Source organism: Bombus flavifrons, chromosome 11 (genome assembly GCF_040668555.2).
Source record: "Bombus flavifrons isolate JBK064 chromosome 11, iyBomFlav1_principal, whole genome shotgun sequence".
NCBI classification, from domain to species: Eukaryota; Metazoa; Arthropoda; class Insecta; order Hymenoptera; family Apidae; genus Bombus; species Bombus flavifrons.
Genome location: NC_138452.1, coordinates 9,707,881 through 9,730,920, shown reverse-complemented (window position 1 = coordinate 9,730,920; position 23,040 = coordinate 9,707,881). Strand labels below are relative to the sequence as shown.

General features: G+C 44.6%; 1 protein-coding gene across 2 annotated transcripts in view; it reads left to right on the top strand.

Annotated features, from left to right (window-relative positions):
* Positions 1-19,867, top strand: part of Imp (IGF-II mRNA-binding protein) — a 55,896-nt gene extending 36,029 nt beyond the window's left edge. For both annotated transcript variants that reach the window (XM_069124151.1, XM_069124152.1), the window contains 6 exons: positions 13,439-13,612; positions 13,740-14,120; positions 14,250-14,502; positions 14,608-14,964; positions 15,655-15,906; positions 16,012-19,867. In XM_069124151.1, the coding sequence (XP_068980252.1) occupies positions 13,439-13,612; positions 13,740-14,120; positions 14,250-14,502; positions 14,608-14,964; positions 15,655-15,906; positions 16,012-16,233 (1,639 nt within the window). In that variant the 3' untranslated portion in view covers positions 16,234-19,867. The remainder of the gene's footprint in view (positions 1-13,438; positions 13,613-13,739; positions 14,121-14,249; positions 14,503-14,607; positions 14,965-15,654; positions 15,907-16,011) is intronic.
* The last annotated feature ends 3,173 nt before the right edge of the window (positions 19,868-23,040 follow it).

Here is a 23,040-nt window from a genome sequence, read left to right as displayed (position 1 = left end):
GGAATAGTCGTTCCATTTCGATCTTTGGATGCCGTCGATCGATCCAGGTCGCCGACTACCTTTACATATTTTCCGCCGTATCGTTTTCGAACAGTTTGTAATTTTCGTGGTGGTAACTCGATACCAAAAGTCACGCGGCCCCGACGAAATTTCTCGGCCCGCGGACAAAGTCGATGCTCGCGTGACCGGTGTGTTCTCCATCTCCATCATCCGGCGAAACTTAGGTTCAATTTCGCCGATACAAGAGAAGCGCGAGAACAATTTCTCGAATACACTAACCGTACTCTAGCCTAGCCGCCTGTAGTTTACGCACGCGGTGCTTCTTGATTACACGGAAACTCGCTTTCGGATTAGTCTGTTTCGTTCGGACTCTGTTCGGAACGTTCGCCAACGTGCTTTCGACAGACTCTTCTAACCTTGTCTATGAATGCGTGTGTGTGTCTTTACGTGAAATCGTGTTATTATACGCGAACTTCGTGTATCTATCGTGGCTGTCGAAGGCGCGGAAAGTAAGGTTAACCGTCGAAGGAACGAGCATCTACAAAACAAGAGAGGAAAATTCAGTGAGCTTTTTCGGTATGTTGATGCCAACGAGCATCGTTGTTGCGTCGCTAGCGAACGAGGACAATTCTATTGGCTGACTACCAATAAGTCAACGACGAACGTCGCCATATCTGCGAATTCACAGGATCATTGTTCGTGTAAGTGTTCGTCTTGTTTACATCCGTATCGTTACTCTTTACACACGCGACTATACATATACCGAATCGTTGCATGCTTCATCATGCTGGTTGAAGTTAAACGCGCGTTCGCGGCATCGTTGGAATCGCGTACATGTCGATATAGCAGGGTAACAGGGTAGCTTTCAGACGTTCCTTTCGATAATTGCACTTTTTTCTTAGGACAAATTTATCGTAGACGATTAACTCTCTATAGACAGGAACAAATTTCAACGCGAGAAATATGTTTACGCCCGGATCTATGTTTAGGCGTATCGAAGAATCTCGTGGAAATAGCGGTAAATTCGTCTTGTTCAGTCTGTTGTTCTTCAGATTGCGCAACTTTCTCCCATTCCGTAACCCGAATGCCGTTTTAATCGCGAACCAACCGGAAATCACGTCGCCGGTCTTAGCCGCGCCAATGTTAACGGCCCAGGCGATGTGAAATGAAATTACGAATCGATGTTCGGCGACGCCACTGACCATTCGTCGCTATCTTCGGGTCGTTCTAAACGTCTGTAAGGTATCGGTGCCCCTATCTAGGATTTAATAGGTCACTTTTGCGAGTCTCGTATTCTTCGAGTCGAATAACTAGATACTTTTGCCTAGTGTGTGTATCCAGCTTTCGCACACCTATGACATCAATTTTTCATCGAAACCTTGAAGATTTGAGAGCTGAAGAGCCATAAGTGTCTCGTGTAGGCAGGAGAATCACGTTTATCACGTATCTTGTAAAATACCTCTTGTTCTTTCCTCTTTGTTGCCCCTTACACGATATTGTTTCATTTATCATTCGCATTTATCATTTATGCGCTTGAAATAGGTTAATCGAAGCTTTTAAAATAGAAATCTCTTTCGCGGCTATAGTGCTAGATTTCACAAGAACACGCGAAAAGAAAATCTCGTACGAATATATAAAAGGAATCGCCTTTGTTGTAAAACTCACGCCCTGCGAGGCATTCGAAAAGATCTCTTCCACTTTGCATCGCATAAATGTTAAAATAGCCCGATGTACCGATACGAGCAAACATCTCGTCAGCATCTCGTCTCCCTTTTACCATTGACAATTGATTTTAAGGGACACTTGTTGCTGGGGGGAAGTCGCGTTTGCAAAGGTGCTCGTCGCGAGATCTAGCTCTAAACCTGTGTATCGCGATCAAACGCACGTTTCAAGCACACCTCGTTTACGATATCAAGGCGTGGAATGCTTCCGTGCATTCCTGCGCTTGGTAACAGAGTGATTCATTAATCCGCTTTAATCGCGAGTATCGCTCGATAAACGTACTTCAGCGCGATCGTCTTGAAAACTATTACGCGATCCAAGGAAAACCTGTCACCAAGGCAAAACGAGCACAGAACGCGATTGTTGCTGCGCCTCTAGCTGCAAGGCAACTCGACAATTCCGTACTTCGCGTTCGTTGGTAGCTCTCGCTTTCGAACGATCCACGACATAATCTCGAGAGAAATCGATGCAGTCATGGTGTCGGCGTATCATTACGCATCCTAGGCGAATATCACACGAATACACGGAACTCTTCGAGAATCGATCCACCGAGATCAACGATGGAATAGATCGTTGCTCGACTCGTTATCGCACGATCTATGATATCTCCGTTTTCTTTCTCTCGATCGAGATTTCCTCTTCCCGTTAGCGTTTTCCACGAGCTTTTCCCCTTGGCGGTTTCCTTGGACGTCGTTCGCGCGTCCTCGGTTTCTCTCGATTCGTCCTTTTCTCGCTCGAGTCACCGGCTCGCCTCATATTCGCCCGTTTGTTTCGCATTTTCCACGCTCACATCGAACCTTCCTCCTCCTCCTCCTCCTCCTCTTCCTCCTCTTCCTCCTCGTCGTCGTCGTCTCTCGGTCGCGTTCTCCGACGGCTGGTACATGTAAGTTGCAGACCAACTTGCTAATTCGTCGCGCAGAAATATCTCGAGCCCGTCTGTGGCCGCGTCTCTCCTCTCGGATCGTTATTGTGAATTTCGTCGTCCTAGAATAAACTTCTCTGTCGGCTTAGCGCTGGACCGAACGAGGAAAAGAGAGCGTCGCGACGGCGACGTGCGTGTCCTCTGCTCTTCCACGACCGCGCTTCTCCCGCCTACTCTCCTCCCCTTTTCGACTGTCGGCTTTTCAATGTCCGTATTAGCGTCTCTTTTAACCGCCGGTTCGCCTTGTTTCGTTCAGAATTATTGAAGCGGCGGTTGAATGAATTCGACCAGCCCAAATTTTATTATACGCACGCCTTCTAGCTGCGTCGAAACGCGCGCTCGCGCGCGCCTTCGTCTCCCGGTGTAACTGGCAGTTATGCTTCACCTCGTAACACGAGACGCGATAATCGCTCTTGCAAAAATTCATTGTACTTTCGTAACGTTTCCACGATGTATTCTATCGATTCTACATTTATTTCCAATAAATATCTAAATACATAGGTGAGTCGTTCGCAAGATAGAACGTCCTTTAAATTATATCGCGATTACTCTCGACGATAATACGATTGGATTTAGCGCTCGTTTATGAAACGCGATCGTTTACGAAGGAATCGTTTTAAAGCGGAGAGCATCAGGATTAATCTAAATGACCGGAAGAGGATGCCGATTCGACGTTCGTTTCATCTATGGCCACCGTTTCACCTTCGATCATTGTATCGTTAAACATTCAACGTCCGTGTGCACGCGGACCGAACCGAATTGGACGATAATTTTAGTCATGTTGAAATCGATAACCGTGATCGTGAACGCGACAAAGAAAGAGCCAGGAAGCGACGGAGAGCCGGCTTTCTTCCAAGAAACGAAGACATTGACATACGCTCGTAGAACGTCGGCGGATATGCAAAGAGGAAATTATCAGTGGCTACCTGGAAGTGGCAGTGACTCGTTGCGTATGTGGGAAATCCCCCCGAGGATCGTTATTCCTCCCCTTCTTTTGCATTGCAGAAAAGCAGATCGTTCTGGTAACAACGCCACGATAAAAGGGCCAATGGTGCCTCCGTGCTATGATTACGTCAGTGGTCGCCGGTCTGCATAGCTCCGCGGTGAAATTGACGATGATTCGTCGCCGTTCCCGCGCGTTGACTCATCGCACCTTTCCTATCCTTTTCTCTGTGCTTCTTCTCTCTAACTTCCAGTTCCTTCTATTCCGTCCCTCCTCTCTCTCTCTCTCTCTCTCTCTCTCTCCGCTTCTCGTCCTTCTTCTCCTCTCCTCACGTTCCTCGTCTTCTGACTGGCGCGAACCCCTTCCCGCCGCGTATGGTTCTTTGTCCTTTTTTATCGTCTTCTTCTTCCACGAACCGGCCGGAAATCGTTGTCGCGTTCCCGAGCGCGCGCGCGGTTGTCGACGCCGTTAAGAGCGCCACGTGTGCCTGGCCGGTCGCGCTCTTGCGCTTTCGCGCTCGGTGAAAGGTAGCGCTCGTAATTGTATACGATTGTAATTGATGCTCTCGACAATTTATCGATACCTACTTCGTCTTTCACGGGCAGCCAGTGTGCGCGAGTCGAGGTTACACCCCCCCTCCTGGCCCCCTTTTTTCTCCCGAGAAAGAGTTCACGTATATAGGCCGGTTTTCTCTCGCTCGCGTCTCTATCGCCTTCTACGTTTCTCCGGGTACCGTGTGACGCGTGATCCTGAATCGCAAAAGTTGTTTTTCCAGCGTGCCACACTCCATGATCTTTCCCAATCATAAATACAGAAAGCGTCGATCTGCGGATCGCGCTCGAGCAGCCTCGTTCCTCTTCTTTCCACGATCTTCCTATTTCTTTCCCTTTTCTCCGCTATTTTCCAAGGATTATTTTCTCGCCCAGCTATGAAATCGCTGGCGTTGCTCGAAGCGCCCGGCGTCTCGAGAGAGAAAAAGTCCGCGCCGATGAAACCCCGGTGGCGTTAACGAATCCCCTTGGCTTTTATCGAGTGTAATAACTTTTCGAATACAAAAATATCCGAACGTATCGCGTTACAAGATCGCGCCGCTATTTAATCATCGTGTGGCGCTCACCCTGTACACACCGGCGTATTACGTTGCGTCCACTCGTTTTTCTGCCCTGCTTCCACGATGTTTACAAGCGCGATACGCGCCCCAATAGCGATCGTCGAATCGGTTAGCGACGTCGAATGAAAAATGTTAACGAGCCGATCGCCTGGGACGATCGCAATTCGTAGGAAAGCCTAGTAAATATTTAACGAAAGGGGAAAATGAAAAACGACGAAAGGTGGAACAATGGTACTTACAATTAGCGACGCGTCCATCGAGCTTGGACAGGTGTTTAAAGAGTTCGAATGTAACGAGGTTATGACTGAACGGAACGGGCGGGGTATTAGCGCGCGCTAACTAGAGTCCAACCTTCGTGACAACTCGATATTATTGAGTTCAAATAAAAGCCTCCTTTTGTTTCAGTCGGTGGCCGCGCGGAACTTGAATGTAAAGTTAAAAATAAAATGACCGTTTAGCAGTTTGTATATCGAGGCCAGTCGCTATAATAGCGACAACCGCGTGCCGGAATAGGGATTCCGGCATTAACCGGGACAAAGTCAATTGAAATTCTGCCGCATAATACTCGAACCGTCGATTCGTTTTTGTTTAATTCCTCCTGGCCCGTTTCAATCGTTTCGCGCGCTCTCTCTTTCTCTCCCTCTCTCTCTCCATCGCGTTCGCGAATTTCTATGTCAGTTGTGCAACATCCACGGATTTCTCTGCCTCGGTATACGCGAAATTTTCTCCACGCGTGAAATTCTTTCGCTCGCCATGCTCTCTTCCTCTTGCTAAACTTCCTCTTCCTCTCAGGGCACCGTATATTTTTCATCGATCTGCAGGTATAGTACTGGCCTCGGCTAGGTCGGTGGAGTTGAAAAAAATATCAAGTTTGCATTTGAGAAACGCTCGCTGGGCTATCAGCGATGCTGCAACATCTTCGTTAAACGAGCAAAGTTTGTGAGTAATTTATCGTCGATCGAACTTGCAACACCGTGGTTAATGATATTACGTGATTTAAAGCAAGACTTTCGACGTCTTTCGAACAAAGTCGACGTAAGTCGCAGCACGTAATCGGTCTAATCGAGTCAGGTCGGAGTTGGGTCATATTCATACAGAAAATATTCCTACGTCCTCTTAATTGTCCATCTTCTTTGCCGTTTCTTCCTCATAATCTTTGCGCGCTTAACACGGATTCTTTATAGATAGAAACGTTTAGACGAATCACGAACGTTACCGATAATGCTGCAACTGTCCACTGAACACGTTTCGCGTTCGAGACGGCGCGTTTCTGTTGGGGTAGCAACTAAGCGATCGCGGATTTTGTCATTAGACGCTATTGACCACGAAAAGAACTTCGTTGCCAATGTAATACAATACGCGCGTAACGACTAGTCGAATATGACGCTGGAGAAATTGGAAAATTACTGGAAAGCATATGGTATAAAGCTATAAAAATCCGAATGGATCGGAACGGGTGGTAGAAGGCAAAGTGGCGAGCAGAATTTCAGCCGCGTAAAACTCAAATGGGCGTATCTGCGACTTTCGCTTGAATCCAGTCATCGCTTGCAGACGGCACAAAAATTATCTATATATACGTTGAGTAAGAAAGCCGTATCCGCGTGGAAACCGAAGACACAACAGTTTACATCGGCGACGCAATACGAATTCGATGGCCGATCGTTGAATATGAAAAGTCATTTTTCTCGAAACCATCGGACACAGTCCCGTTTGTATTAACACGGCAAAATTCCACGCAAAGATTTAAATAGAGCAACACGACCTCTATAGTATACTTTGTTACGATCGAACGAGAAGCGCGAGTGTAATCACGAAAATTGGGACGACGAGTTCTTGCTCCGGCAGATCGGAGGCTGAACTTTTCATGAAATTGTACCGTTCATAACTGTACACTGAAAATCACTCGGTCCGGGCGTATAATCACGAAGCATCGAACGTAATTTCTGCATGATCTTTAACGTTCATCGAGGATTGTTGCATTATTGATGCACATAGGTAGATATATACACGCACGAACTCTGCAATCTAACTAGTTCGATCTGTATGCGTGGCGAGAACAGAAAAAAGTTGCTTGGGTCGCGTTGAAAGCTCTGGCTGATATAAACGATTCTGCTGTTATAGAGAAAACTACTGGAACGCTATATAAACGGGCGCGCTATAGTCGACGCGGCGCTACTCGCAAATCTAGATCGCATCGTCCATTTATAACGCGTAATCTGTTTTACTCTTTACGTGGGCATTGGATTAAATGGGATAATTCGAAGGCATAACCGGAACACACCGTAAACCGTATAAGCGGTGTGGTTCAGTTACGGGAATAGGAAGGTGTAGCATCGTCGTCTTTGTACGCGACGTATCGTTGTCAATGAACGCGAACACAGCAGACACTCTCACGAAGGCAGAGTTCGTAGATCCAGAGCGCCGTGAGTCATAACTTTCGATATGCGCGCCACGACCACGTTGCGTTTTGTATTAGACGCATAGGTCGATCGGTGACGTCGCTTCCATTTCTTCTCTCGTCGCACTGGTATAACGAATATAACGTGGTTGGAAACGATGAACGCGCGTTACAGCTGTTCCGACTCTCATGATACGCGTACACCTTCCCGAAACCCACGGAAGAGTAGATAAGTGTTCTGGTGAACGTGTAACAGGCTAAAATTCACAACTATCGTGTAACCGTACCGATTACACCGTTTCCGGCCGATAACTCGGCCAGTAGTTTTTATCGAACAGTTTTTCCGTCGTTCAGGAACGTGTTATCGTCGTGCCCGTCTTTTTCCTCTAACTCGTTGACCCTTGGTTGCAGTGGCGACGATCGCGACCTCGATTCGACGACGGTTTTACAGGAGCCAAACAATGTGGCACTAAGCTTTCTCGGCTAGTCGGTTGCTACGGTTGCACGCGGCCACCGCATCGTTGAAACCTGCGATTCGCAACCGGACCGCCACGCACTTGAAACGTCGCTATCGTATCACGTTGTGACTCTTCGCGGTACTCGCTCGTATTATACAGTCGTTGTATCGATAAGGTATCGAGGCTGCTTTCAATAATTTGCACTCGATGTAGAAGACCAAAATAGACCGAAACGGTGTTTGAACGGCGCTTATCAATCGAGCTATACGTACGCCTACCCTTTGCCTCTTACATCCTTTTTTAAATGCCAGAATTTGTTTATACTCGTCGATTCGAATCTTCTCTCACCTACGAACCGTCTTCAATATTTCATCCGAACGTTAATCTGCGTTGTAACGTTGGCTATCGTCGATAAGCGGAATATTTAAAATATCGATATATTGTTTCTTATCGTAGTAACTGCACTTGCAATCGCGTGTGGCGATAATTAAAAAAAAATTGTTATCTGGAAAATTATGCCGTGACTAGGTATAAATTTTTATCGCGCACAATACTGGTCGCGTGTTTGAATATCTCGTACGACCCATGTCGGAGTCCATTTCAGTAGCGAGTATCGTAGATAGCGTATTGCGGATAGCAGCGATATTAAACAACGGTGAGAGAATGATCTTACGCTACTCTATTTCGAACGTTAACGAGTGCTAGGTAATATGTATTTATCATGGATCGGGAGATACCGAACGCGGTGCATGAACGTTCACACCCAAGGTGTGTCAATATTAACAAGCTTCCGCGGGAATCTTATCTTTTTCGTCGACAACGAAACGCATCGGTCGCGTATCGCTTTTCTATACAACGCGTTATCTACTTGATTCGCTTCGTACGTCTCGCCGTTGAAAAACTTTCAGAAGCATAGTAAATCTTTCTACCGGTGCTGTCGAATATTCGTCTTATCTGCTACATTATGGCCGATATCTATTGGATCTCATTGATACACATAAAACGGTTAAAAATAACTCGTGCTGGAGCGTTAACCCACAAAAGTTAAGCCATCCGTGAGCTAATCCGTCAAAGTATCAACTTATTACACGCGAATCTTCCTTTTCTCGAAACTTGATATATTTAAATTACGCTCAGATACAAAATTCGGGTGTCTTCTAATATCCGTTCTCTTTTCTTTCCATATCTTTCGTCCTTTAAACTTTCCTCCGTCTATCTCTGTAGTACGTGGTCAAACGGTTGTCCCATCAAGCAGTTGGATCGGTGAAGATTAACAGTTTAATAACCGTTTCGCTGTCTTCGGTTATATCCGATTTATCAAATCCGTGGAAATACAAAGAGAAGGCCGCCGGTCCGCCGAAGCTCCAACGGGCGAGCGCTTGAACACCGGGAAAAATCACCGAAATTGTCATCATGTGGCGCCATTCACAGAGCCCAGCACATCGTATACACGTGCGTGGCATGCACACGCACGCGTAACAGGCAAGCGGAGTACACGTGCCACGCACCCGTACAGGTACACGCACGTTACACCGAATTGAGACGCCAACTTCCCTTCTAACGCTCACACATGAATGGGAAAGAGGTACTCGTGGCCAGAAAAAAGAGGCATCAACCAGACCTCGCGTGTATATGTAAATGTTGGCTGTGTGGCGTATCCGCGCGCTCGAGTCGCGTTGCACGCGCGTTACCTGTGTGTCGCGGACGCATAGTGTACGTGTGTTGGCTGCCGCGCGCATCTGCAACGTACGCGGTGTGTGCTGCAACCTTTATTCGGAGCGGCTGCAGTTTTACCTCCTACACGTTTTTGTCGCGAATCGTGCGCATACTGTATATGTAAAGCCACGCTGCTGGCACGTACATGCCACTTTCCCTTTTCAAAATCGATTTTGGCGCCGTACGCCCCGCCGGTTCAGTCAACGACGTCGACGCTTCTCCGGCCAGGACCGTACACTTTCCATCGAGCGCCACTCTGTCGCCCAGTTTCTTTTTCGGCTAATATTTATTCGTCGATCGTACGCGCTTTGGCGCGAAAATAGCATGTACAGATGTTGCGTAAGTGCAAGTACCGTTTTGTCAAATCGATGGAACGGAAGTGTACGTTTTGATCGGATCTGGTCGTAGGACGAACGTTACGTGGCTTTATCTTTCAACTTGTGTAGTCTCGTGATGGTAACTTGGGAAGGACAGCGGCTACGGCAACGACTTAGACGAGTTAATAGAAGACGAACGTTGGCGAAAAAATCACGCGCACCATGTGGACGGTAAAACGCGATTAAAAGCGACAAACGCGCTACTACTTCGTAGATTGCTAGTACGGTCCGGTAAAACGTATAAATACGAGCAACGGGACCATAAAACTCACAGGGGATGATTACACGGCGTAATTCCCGGTGCATCTCTAAAAAGCAAGAAAAAAATCGCCACACGCGTGGCTCGCGCGCTAATTACCCCTGCGTAAATGTGCTCCATTTTTACGCGACTAGCGGCGCGTAACGAGTCCCAATTCCCTTCACAATTAACTGCACCGCATTACGACCCTCGAACTTTTCGTCAACTACCCCCTCCCGCTGTTTCCTCCACCTCCATCCCTCCCGCGACCCGCTTCCGACCATCGCTTCCTCCAGAAGCGACCGTCCGAGTCCATTGGCTTGTTAAACGAAAAAAAAGGAGCAAAGTAGAGAAGAAAAAGAGAGTCCGAAAAAACGTGTCTTAGGCGAGATCAAAAGCTCTTCCACGGGGGTGACCCGTGGTCTGCGGTCGTCGCGCGTCCATCCCTGTCGGTATGTGCCTCGGGCTCAGAAAAGGCCCTCTCTCTCTCTCTCACTGTCTTTCCCCGTCTTCCCTTCTCTATCTATCGGTTTGCTCTTGTGCTCTTGCCGCGTGTCTCTTTCGCTTCCTCCGTCGCTGTGGTGGGCGTACGAAAATACCGCCTTTCGTTAAAGGTGAACGGACGAAATCGCGAGTTACACGTGCGTGCAAGATCCGGCAAGGGTGATGCGTCGGCGGGTGTGCAGGACGGGGGAGAATAGGAGAGACAGAGCAGGCCGGTGGTCAGGAAGGGTAGCGAGGGAAAGAGGCGCAAAAAGGGTTGAGGTTGGAGGTGACGTGGTGGTGGTTGGCGATGTTGGTGTGCGTTGGTGGGTTACTGCTCTAGCTGGTTCATCGTGGAGATAGGTTGGTGGGGGTGGGGGGTTCGTGCCGGTGGAGGAGACGGACCCGCGTGCCAGACGAAACCGACGATATCAACGTTCCCTTGCGCACTCCTGCATATATACCTCACACCACACCGGGTGCCGCCGAAAATCCCCAAAAGCACACGAAACAAAGGCCTGCCTCCGCTCTCACCCTCGCTGCCACCCCCGCGATTCCATCCTGCCACCAAACTGCCGTCCTCCACCCTTTGCACGGTTCTCACTGTAGCCCCGTAACCCGTACCGATACACGCGTGCAAACGAACCTTCTGTGTACGAACAGAGACATAATATCGACTTTTCTCGGTCGAACGTGTTGTCTCTCTACAGGCGCGAGCACGTGCACGTCCAAGAGTTCGGTTCGACGAGCCTCGAACCTCCGGCCCCCGACGATGGACAGAGAGAGGAGTCTCTATCGGCCACCCAGGAACGCGTTGTGCTCCACGGTAGTTGTTCGGTTAAGGTTTTCCGGGGGGTTGGAATTAGTTCCATCACACACACGTAACACGCGCGTCGCCCTCTCACCTTTTGTGCCGTACCGCCGTTCAACCGTTTTATTCGTCGTGCAAGATTTTACGCCTATCTCCGGAATCGTCGTCCGACCATCCTTTCGATTGGCGCCAACCACCGCCACGGTATTCGGTATTTTCACGCGTATTTATATCGAATATCTCGGTTGCCCCTCGACCTTCTTCGACGATAGAATTTTCGCTCGTCGTTAGTTTCGTTCAAACGCGAACAGGACGGGTACAAGACGTGATATTATCGCGAGCACGAGCGCACGCGTAACCATATGATTAAGTAATATCGATTATCTTTGCAAATTGTCCGCGGAATGGGAGAGTAATTAGCAGCGGGAAAAATTTTAATTTCACCACGATCTTTTCGCCCCGCGATGCAGCACGCCCGTACGCGCGTTTAATGCCCACGTGCACTGCTTCCGTGAGAAAAAAGACTGCGATTGTTTCACTTTTTCCATCGAACCGACCGAATACGCGATTATCCGCGTCCTCATCGGGCCGTAATAATTGGTCGAGCACAAGCTAGGTCGGTCGGTACGTTTTCTTCAAGGTTAGTCGAAAGCCCTGACGCTGAGTGGGTCGGTGAGCTGAAAAATCGATACGTACGAAAGTGAGAGTCTCAGCCGTTTCACCCTCCTTTTCCTTCTTCACGTTCCGCGTCCTCTTCTTACTTGCCATTTGGTTCATTCATGTTGCGTCGCGCCCAGTGCCGTGGCTGCGTCCAATTTCGCGATTCTTCACCCCTTGAAATTCGATTAACGTGGACGCGAGTATATCCGCGAAAAGAGGAACCGTAGGAATATACCGACGTAATGAACGCGAAATGAAATTACTACGGGCTGTTTCACATTGCCAATTTTGCGGCGAATTATGTTTGAAGAGAGACGCAGAGACGAATCGAAGGCGCATTTTGGTATTTAGATAGGGTACGGGTGGAGTTTGCTTTTGATTCGCGATGCCTTTCATGTTGCGCCGTCTCCCTCGCAAGGGCCGAGGAGGAGGATAAATTCGACGTGGAGATGTTGAACGAAAGAAAGAGAGAGAAACTGTCAACAGGGGCATCCGCACATATGCGATCTTTGCTGATGATGCTCTTGGCGAGAACATCGTCGAGCCTCTGGGATACGGTAGACTCGCGTTAATTTATAGATCAGCGTGTATCGTCGCGAATCGAACGGCTCCTCGTTGCGAGTAAATTTCTAACGATTGCGCGCGATAAACTTTTCACTATCGAACTTTTTTCAGCGATATCATCGCTGTTCGGTCTCTTTATTTCGCACAATTAGTTTCTTTATTTTACGTAATTAGCGATCGTATCGTATTTACAAACGTAAAACAAAACCGAAACTGAACTTACAGATAATCGCAATAGCACGATATAATAGCGATTTTCACGTAACTAGCGATCAGCGATCCTGGTATTTTTAATTCTCCTTCGTAGAAACTATCATGGAAATTGTAACGCGTTGGTATTCCATTCGTAACGAATTTCTAACATTTTATTCTTTTACGCTGTTTTTTATATTGTAACGATATTTTCTCGACTTTTACGAAATGTTTACTTAAAGGCGGTAAAAAAGTTTGAAGAAGCTGTTGTAACGTCCCCGCCTTGCAATTTCGATTGGTAACCATACCACCGTCGAGAGTACGTTCGTGTTGACTCGCCGTATGCTCTTTCCTCGTCGAGTTGATTTTTGTTTAGCAGGCACCGTCCTCTTTGACGATCTCAAGCCGATACCGAGAAATTCTTGACCCAAATCCTGCGTTATACTTACATACGTTGTGCACGACCAACCATATATTCTCGTTTCAAGAAATTATTGACGATCAATGATTTTCCTGCTTTTTGCATTTTTTTTTTTTTTTTTTAACTAGAAAAACAACCGTTTAACTTTAACGATCGATTTGCTTCTCGCTTTTAAATGTACTAGCCTGCGAACTAGGTCTCGTTTTTTATTCAATAACTCTTTGCTCGCCCGAGTTAGTAAAATTACATCGATTCCCAAGCGGTTTAACCACGATAATTTTAATACAAGCGTAACTGAAAAATAAGTTTCTCTCCTTCTTTTCTACGCGAATCGTGCGCGCCATCCTTACGATCGACCCTTAACGTAACGAGACCAGGTGTAACGTTTGGTAATTGACGTTTCTGAATTTTTTTTTTTACAGCGGTGCCGGATCCAAGGTTATCGTGAACAACTTGCCAGCTCAGATCAGAATAGAAGATATAGAGGCCCTGTTCTCGAACTGCGGTCAAGTGCAGTCCGTGGAGAAATTGTCCTCGCGCGATCCTAATTTACAAACCGTCCTCATCAGCTATGAGACGCAAGAACAAGCACAGCAGTAAGTTTCGACATTGTTTGCCCCGGAGATAAACCCACGTATCATCCGGTCCATAGGCATTTTTCATAGCCGACATCCTTAATCGTAATTGTTGTGGTCTGACGATCGTGTTTTCGCCGTTTTACAGGGCTGTGAACCAGTTAAATGGTCACGAGTACGAGGGTAGCCCGCTAAAAGTGGAAATGTCTACGGTGGAGAACCGACGTAGAGGCCGCAGCCAGCGCAGCGGCGTAGCTTATTCCGGGGTTTCGGGCTCCGGACGGCAGGCAGACTTCCCACTCCGTATTCTTGTACAATCAGAGATGGTGGGAGCCATAATCGGTCGCCAGGGCTCTACCATACGTCAGATCACTCAGATGACGCGCGCGCGAGTGGATGTTCACCGTAAGGACAGCCTTGGTGCTGCTGAAAAAGCTATTACCATCTACGGTAACCCAGAGAATTGTACGAATGCTTGCAAGAAAATTATGGAGGTCACGCAGCAAGAGGCTTACGGTTTAAGTAAAGGGTAAGAAGCTTGGAACGCTATCCATTTCTGAAATTATTTCCAAACAACGTTATGTATGAAAGTTGCTATACGCGTCTGTATAATGGATGCATGTGTGTTTATTAACGCGCCGTAACCGTTTGTTAACAGCGAGATCTCATTGAGGATTCTTGCACACAACAATTTGATTGGACGAATTATCGGAAAGGGTGGCACCACCATTAAGAAAATCATGCAGGATACAGATACGAAGATCACCGTAAGCAGTATCAATGACATCAACAACTTCAATCTCGAGCGCATTATCACGGTCAAGGGCAGCATCGATAACATGAGCAAAGCTGAATCTATGATTTCCAGCAAATTACGCCAAAGCTACGAAAATGATTTACAAGCAATGGCTGTAAGTGTTAAGAGTTACGCGAAGTCATAGCGAACAAATCGTTTCAAATATTATGCCAAGTTACGATCGAACTTGTGTAATAACGAAATGACGTGATCGTTACAGCCTCAAAGCTTGATGTTTCCTGGTTTACATCCAATGGCTATGATGTCCACTGCTGGTATGGGATACAGCTCACGTGGTCCGGGCTTGTATGGCACCGGACCAGCCCCATATCCTTATCAAACCAGTTTGCCTACGCAGCAAGGTATTCCAATAGGAGATACGCAAGAAACTGCGTTCCTCTACATCCCGAATACGAGTGTAGGGGCAATCATAGGAAGCAAGGGTTCACACATTAGAAACATTATCAGATTCTCTGGCGCCAGTGTGAAAATCGCGCCAATCGAGCAGGACAAGCCTGTAGAACAACAAAATGACAGAAAAGTAACTATCGTCGGATCACCAGAATCACAGTGGAAAGTAAGTTTTGCGCAGATGATAGTAATACGTTTTAATTCTTTATCAAGTAAAATCTAATGATTTTTAATGCTAAAAGTCGAGGCTCGAGCTTAAAGAATGGAAAAGTGCACGTTTTTGACAGATGAAAGATCTAGAAAAAATCGACGTATGTCTAAAATTTCAATTGTCATAACGTTTTGAATTATGTAAAGATAATGATAGATATAAATTTTATAATATATGTATAAGAAAAATATATATATATGTAAGATATTCTACGTAAAGAAAAGCACAAGTTTTACATAGATTTAACGAATGTAAAGTAGGAACTAAATAATCGGTTAGTTAGCGTGTAGTCAGTTTGTGGCTTAGTAAGTAACACGTTAGTTTGCAAACGTCAGGGTTCCGTGTTCGAATCCCAATATCTTGACAATTGTTTCTAACTGGTTTTTATCGTCGATAAACGCGTAGAAACGCCTAGTACTCGATTAACCTGGTCCGTTTGAGAAGATGCGGTTTTTCTATGCATCGTCTTGAAAGAACAGGGAAATTAAAATATGAAGGGTTACCCGTACCAATGACATGTTGCACAATCCATGTACAGTTGGTCCCGTTACAACCTTCGACATTCCTTTTTTTTCTATTCAAATAAATGTTATTCGTATGGTTCTCCTGTAACGATTATACGACACCGATAATATTCGCTTTTAGGCTCAATACTTAATTTTCGAGAAAATGCGCGAGGAAGGATTCGTGGGCGGAACCGAGGACGTCCGATTGACAATCGAGATTCTCGTACCAAGTACTCAAGTTGGCAGAATCATTGGCAAAGGTGGACAAAACGTTAGAGAATTGCAACGTGTAACCGGAAGTATCATAAAGTTATCGGAACAACAATCCACATCTCCTTCTGCCGATGAAGAAGCAACCGTCCAAATAATTGGCCCATTCTTCTCTGTTCAGGTATTACGCGCGTTACCGTTAAAAGTACTTCAACGTTTTACGATCGTTAAAACCCTACAAATGAAATATATCAATTTATATTTTTGCTTGTTCTCTGATTCACAGTCGGCACAGAGAAGAATTCGCGCTATGGTTCTACAGTCATCTGCACCTGGAGCAGGTGTCGCAGGCTCACGCGCTGGTCGTGGTAGCAGCCAAGAAGGTGGTTCTCGTACTCGAAGAGATGGCAGTGCCACGTCCCAACAAGGTGGCACAGCGTCGCAGCACCCAGCTCAGCAACAATCTAGTACTTCGCCTTCTAATCAACAGCAATCACAAAATCAGTAACGTCACTGAAACTTACATGACGCCGACCAACGCCTCAGAGAATCCGTTTGAATCGCCGGGGTGGCCTTCGTCGCTTTGACATTCTCTCGTAAAAGGCTACGTGCGACCTCCTTCTCGCGGGCTATGTATCCTTCGATGTACATGATACGAACGGTACTTCGCGAAAGCTATCGGTTCAAAATGTCACGTACAGTACCCGCACACACACACACACACACACATACACACACATACACACACACACACATGCAATAGGATTGGATAATATTTAAAATCATAATATATAGGTTTGATTCGAAACGGTAAGATGTGACATGATCGATGGCTGTTCTTGTCTTGTTTCCTGCCCCAGCCAGCCCCCTTTTATACCGTAGTTCGTCTTGTACGCGAGTTCATTTGTCGTAAGTACATTTTGTCGCGCATCTCCGAGAACGCAATAAATATAGAGCGTTTTATTTTTTAGACAGATTTTTGCAACAGAACGAATGGTAAATTATGTTATTGTTGACCGATTGCCATCGATCGTGACACTCGGCCTACGTCGTGTTCAACAACGAGCCTCGTGGCTCAGGATACACAGCTCTGTGAAATGAAAGCGATGCAGAGCACCGCGTTGAATCAGACGGAAGTGTGCACGTTAGCCAACGAATACGCATCATGCGAGACGAAGTGAGACGAAAAATTTGCTTCCTGCCCATTCGAAGCGGGGATGATAAGTTATAATCGATTCATAGATTGTTCGCTCACTTCTTCTACGCGCGTTACAGCACGTTTCGTTGCGAGTTTGCTTAATTCAGAAGTTGAAGCGACGAGTGGCACTCGAACGAATCGATTACGCAACGTTAACGAAACCACCTCGTCGATGAAATAGGATACGATGATAAGAAAAAAAGCATACACAACCTTATTACCTCATTCATTACCGTTAAAGATTTAATATGATAATGAAAAGTGAAACGAGAGAAAGGATAAAAACCAACTAATCTAAAAAAAGAAGTCTACATAATATTAAAGTTATAATAATATACAGAGAAGTTAAGTAACGATTACACAATTACGTTATACATGTTACTACTACAACTACTATTATTACTAGTACTATTACTACTGCTATTAACTATCTACTTACTTCTACTAAGTACTCTATACAGGAAAGAGGTTTTTTTTTTTTTTTTTTTAAAGAAAAGAAAAGAACTACTCTAGGTACAGTTTTTTTTATATCACAACACAAAGAGACATTAATTAACGAGACTTAATTATCGAAGAAAATGTGAACGAAACGTGACTCGTTCTACAGTTAGACGTAAGCCGGAAAGTTTTCATGGCAGATTCCCTCATCCCCGCCCCTCTCGCGCCTGTAATACCAAAGAAGCGATTACGAGTTTTTGCGTATTAGTGAAGTGAAAATGCGTGACATGCGTATGGCGCGTTGAACGCTCTACTCGCCTCAAGTTCCTTGCAAGAGTCAAGAAGAGCAGCGGGAGGGGTCAAAGACACAACGTAGACGGGTCGCGTCTGCTGGGAATCGACGAGTGGTTATTGGCGTCGAAAACAGCAAATGGAAGGAGATACCGACGAAAACAACATCCTTCGTCGTCGAGTCGCTTTTTTGCAAAAGTGATCGGAAAGAAGAAACTGAGTCAACTACGAAGCAAAGACGCTTGGAAGAAAAGAGTATAAAACGAGAGGATGAATACCGAGGAATTGTTCGACGTTGTACATGGAACGGACGTTGTTTCGTGCTACGAGAAGGATGTTCCGCAAAGAGAGAAAGGGAGAATGAAAAAGCGACCGTTGGTACGCACGAGAAAGCGAGAATCGCTTTCGAGGAAAGGACAAATGTAAGAAGTTTCAGAGACCGAAAGAAGAGCAAAATGATAAGACGGTTGCTACTAACTATGAAACTTTTTCAGGGATTTTTACTTTATAAATGAATGTAATAATGTGTGAGTGTGCGTGTGTTGAATACTACTATTAATTGATAAGTAATTAATTACTGGTTAGGCTTATATGGCAAAGAAATACAAGGAAGATAGATTAGGATAATCGGGAGAAAAGAACCGCAGAAAGGAGAAAAGTGGGAAAAGTGCTGGAGGTGGAAGAGCGATGTTTAACGAGAAAAAGGCATCGTGATTATGTATTTGATGTCGCTCTTCGCCTCGTGATGCGAGCGTGGATATCGCCAGCGAGTTATCGAATAAACGAAGATCGTACGTCTGCGAATTTTTATGAAATTCCGGTCCTCGACGATCTTCGTAAATTCTGTAATTATTTCTCTTTTCTCTATTTTTCTCTTGTTTTAATTATATATATATATATATAGATATATATATATATATATTATATAGTCGTATCACTATTAGGATAGCAAATACTATTACGAATACGTTAAAAAATTTAATAAAAACGTTAGAAACTCGCAGCGATATCGCGTTTCCGGCACGGCGCGTACTATCGATCACGATAATTCTTAGGATTCTTTCTGCGACGATTGGTCGTATATCATCGGCGAAAGAAATAATACAAAATTCGAGAAGAGTTCAAAGATTGAGTGTTTTTAACGTTGAAGAGACGATAGGTGAACGCGATGGAAAGATAACGTTTTCCATTAACGAAGAATATTCGTGACCGATTGCGCGTAACTCCTAAAAGTCTTAAGTTTTGATTTATGAAAGCAGAAACAGAAAAAAAAGGCATGAGTCTAACAAGTTGAAGGATACGATGGTTCGCACATGCATCGTACGGGCAGGAAACGTTTTCGCTCGAAACGGAAAGATCGATCGTGTAAGCGATTTTATGGGAAAAGTGGGAGGGAGAGTGAAAGAGGTAGGAAAGATGAAAAACACGGTGAAAAGGATGCTAAACGTTTCAGGACTATTTAAAACGGTGAAGTGAATTTACACTGATTTATCGAAAGAGACTTGAGAAACTGTTCGAACGGGCTAGATCCGTTTCAGTGATTTATAAACGTGACAGAGGATAAAAAAAGGAAAAAAAAAAAGAAAAAAGAAAAAAAAAGGAGAGAAGATAAATTAACGGACTGACGAGACGCATCATCGCGTGCCACGAGAAGAGTATTCGCAAGATCGTTGAATCTCTCCGCCATGCAAGTTTCGTTTTAATTATATTATAGGAACCCTGTCATCGTTTCATACGTTTCAATTTCTCCTATCGATAACAGAAAGTTTCGCTACCGGCAGAGATTGTAAATTACCTAGCGTTAGCCAGAAGATTTCCTTGAAATTTCGTGGCGCGTGATCGATGCTCAATTAGTACGTTGAACCTGGTGGCCGGCATTCGCGCATAGCGACGAAGACGATAATCCCTTCCGGTTCACGGGATTGATCGAAAGACAGGGTCGTCGACCGTCGGTTCACCTCATGGCATTTGGTATGCGTTTAGTACAAAAATACACGAGTTTAAGGTAGGTAGGAGGGAATCCAGTTTTACGAAAGAGAAAACGTGTACGTTGAATGGAAGGGAATTGTTATATCGCGTGTTAGGATTTTTGTTTATCGGGTGAGAAGGCAAACGGATTACAGAGAAACGAACTTCTGTTGAGTGTGCGTAGCAATACTACTACTATCGGCGGATAATGGAAAATTGAACGATGGAGAAGGTATGCAGAGGAAAATAAAGAGACGAACGCGAGCGGTGGAAGCTCGGTGCGCCAATGCTCTCCGCTCTCTTGGCTTTTTCTTTTTCGCTGCATCTGGAAGGTGGAGGAGTGCCGGAAGGATTAAAAGCAGAAGGAAAGAAAATGAGAAAGAAGACACGACGATGCAGAGAGATAGAGATAGAGTGAGGGAGAGGGAGAGAGAAAAGAAGGGCGGTATAACGAAAGCGAACTCGAGCGAGGACAGAAGGAAAAGAGTAATAACGACGCCGGATTTGAGTGGAAAAGGAAAAATAGACAAAGCGGATAGAAAGGGAAGAACTACGTGATGAGAGAAGCGAGATAGCAACGTGAAAAAAAGCGAAATGAATCTAAGAGTAATAAGTTTATTTTTGATACCTTGTTGGGGAGATCTAAGTGAATCTTTCTTTTTCAATTTTTTTGTTAGACGTTTTTAATAACTTAATGAATTTTAACGATATTAATAAAAATAAAAAAAGCGAGGTGCGACGAAGAAAGTCTGAAATGTTTTTTAAATAGAGTTATAAGGAGATTATAAGGAGGAAGGTGGTGTAGAAGAAGCGAAGAAGCGAAGCGGAGTGTTTTTCGTAAAAGAATATGTAACTTAAAGATTTAAAAGAAAGAAAAAAAAAAAAAGAAGAAAGAGAGATGGGCGTAAAAGAGATGGAAGAGATAAAGATAAAGGAAGGTTTAAAAGGGCACGGCGCGCAGCTTTTTGCGCTGTGCGCGTCTGTAGCTCATCAGGGGAGGGGGGGATAAAGGAAACTTTAGTCGGGTAAATTGTATAATATATTTAATATATTTGGAGAGAACGGCGGCGCCAGGTCCGCTCGGCAAGCGAACGTCGTTTCAACGGCGAGCGACAAAGGCGATCGGGCTCGCAGTTTTATGTGACGCGATTTTCGTCGTTGTCGCTTCCTGGAAATGCTTTCTCGCCCGCAGGCCTTCGCTTCCGTACTTATTTATGAAACGTAAATATTTAAAGAGACGAGAGTGATTAACGTTTTGTAAAGTAAGAATAAAAGAGGATTAAAACGAAGAAGAATAAAAAAAGAAAAAAAAAAGAATAGAAAGAACGGAAAGAAAAACGAGGAAAGTGCCAAGAGACTAAAATGAATATGCACACAGCAGTAAGAGAATAACAGAACGGACATCGTTTTATAGAATAACCACGAAACCATAGAACGACAAACGATAAACGTAAAATCCGCCAGATAAAAATCCATAGAACAAAGGGAAGATGCAACACGCGACAAAACGAAGATACGCAACGGTTTCATAATCATCGGCAACAAGGTCAAATTCAACGGAAAGATTCGCTTTACCGACCAAAAATCATTTACGCTAATTCGAAATCACTTGACACTCCTTTTTCCTGAAACGATACACATCGAGGGAACACGTTCGGAATTCATTGATTTTTTCGGCCAAAACAACGAATCCAAATTTTTCACGTATTTTTCCACGGTCGATCGCACGCGAAAAACGTGCCAGAAAAAAACGACAGAAACGCAAAATGTATAGAGAAGCACGACGCTAGTAAGAGTTACTATCGCTCTTTTCACAGAATTTCGTTGTTGCGCGGCGCGAGAGAAGACTTGGCGGCAACAACGAAATCCATCGCCCCTACCCCTTTTCGGAATATCTCTTTGTAAAAAAAAAACAAAAAAAAATAAAAAATAAAAAAAAAACGAAAGAAAGGAAGAGAAGAAGGTACGAATACAAAAAAAGAAAAAAAAAAGAACAGAAGAGAAACAAGAACGAAAGTTCGTGATCCGCACAATCTGCCCCGCACGTGAATTTTTACACCTTTAACTCGTTCATCGATCTTTGATTCATTTTTTCGTTGCGCTAATTTTCGAAAGACGAAATTTCCACGACAAGACGAAAGAAGAAAGCCACCGTAACGACAACAAAAACGAGAAACTTGAGGATTCAGTAGCGTAGAAAGTGAAAAAGAGGACATTGTTTAACTTCGTTGCTCGTCCACAGTACTTGCACTCTGTTTCGACAAAGAAAAAAAAAGCAAAGACAAGTAACGAGAATTCGAGAGAATTTATGGTAATATACCGCGCGAACACGATAAATGCAAAAATCATATACACGCAACAACTTGATCAAACATTGAAAAGGAGAAAGCACACCACAACAAGCATCGCGATAACACGGAGACGAAAGTTAATTTTCCGGACGATTCCTCAGCATAGCACTTCTCAAACGCCACGTAGGAAGAGAAAGGAAGGGATAGAGAGATTTGGAGAGAACGTGACAAAAGCCCGTTCGCACGCTCGGGAGAATGTACAAATCAAAGTAACAAAACTTAAACACAAAAAAAAAGAGAAAAAATGGAAAAAAAATGAATATGAAGATTGAATAGAAATTATTAATATAAATAGTAATAACTTAAAGAAAAGAGAAAAGATTTTTAACGTTATAAATTATTATGCGCGTGAATTAAGAGGCGAGGAGTAAGTTAATCTACTATTGGTTAAGAATACCAAGAAAACAAATGTACAAAATCGAATTATCGGTAAATTTAAATGTTAGTATTCTAGAATATTTTACCGTGAGAAATCGCACTTATCGATTTAGAATTGAGGAAATTTAAAAGTAAGCTCGACGCTTAAGTTAAGATTTTCCATATATCCAGCGAGACAAGATTAAGATACAACACCAGGAACGGAAAAGTATAAACAAACAAAAGATCGTATCATGCATCAGGTAACAAAGTAACTTTGTCGACGAAGAGAACGAGAACAATTCCTTCAATCGAAGCGTGAAACGTGCGTAACTTCAACTATCGTATGCGAGCCTCGACGAAACGAAGATAAGAAGCAGGAAATAAAAAAAAAAAAACAGACGAGAAAATGAAGAAAAAAAGATACGGGAAAGAAGAGAAAGAAGAGGAAGAAGAAATAGAAGAAAAGGAGAAAGATTCTTTCTTTTTTGTATGAACGTCCAATGTCGTCGTCGACCTATCACCGACGACTCTTCTTAAGCTTTATCAACTTTTTATCACTTTCTTCGTATAGACTATTTGTACGACGGAACAACAGTCATTTTGTGTAGTTTTTTATCGAACATTTTTTGAAGAAAAAGAAGAAAAGAAGAAAAACAGAAAAGTGCTCCTCCACGAGGTACAAACTGCGCACGCTGGTGCAGTCGTAGAA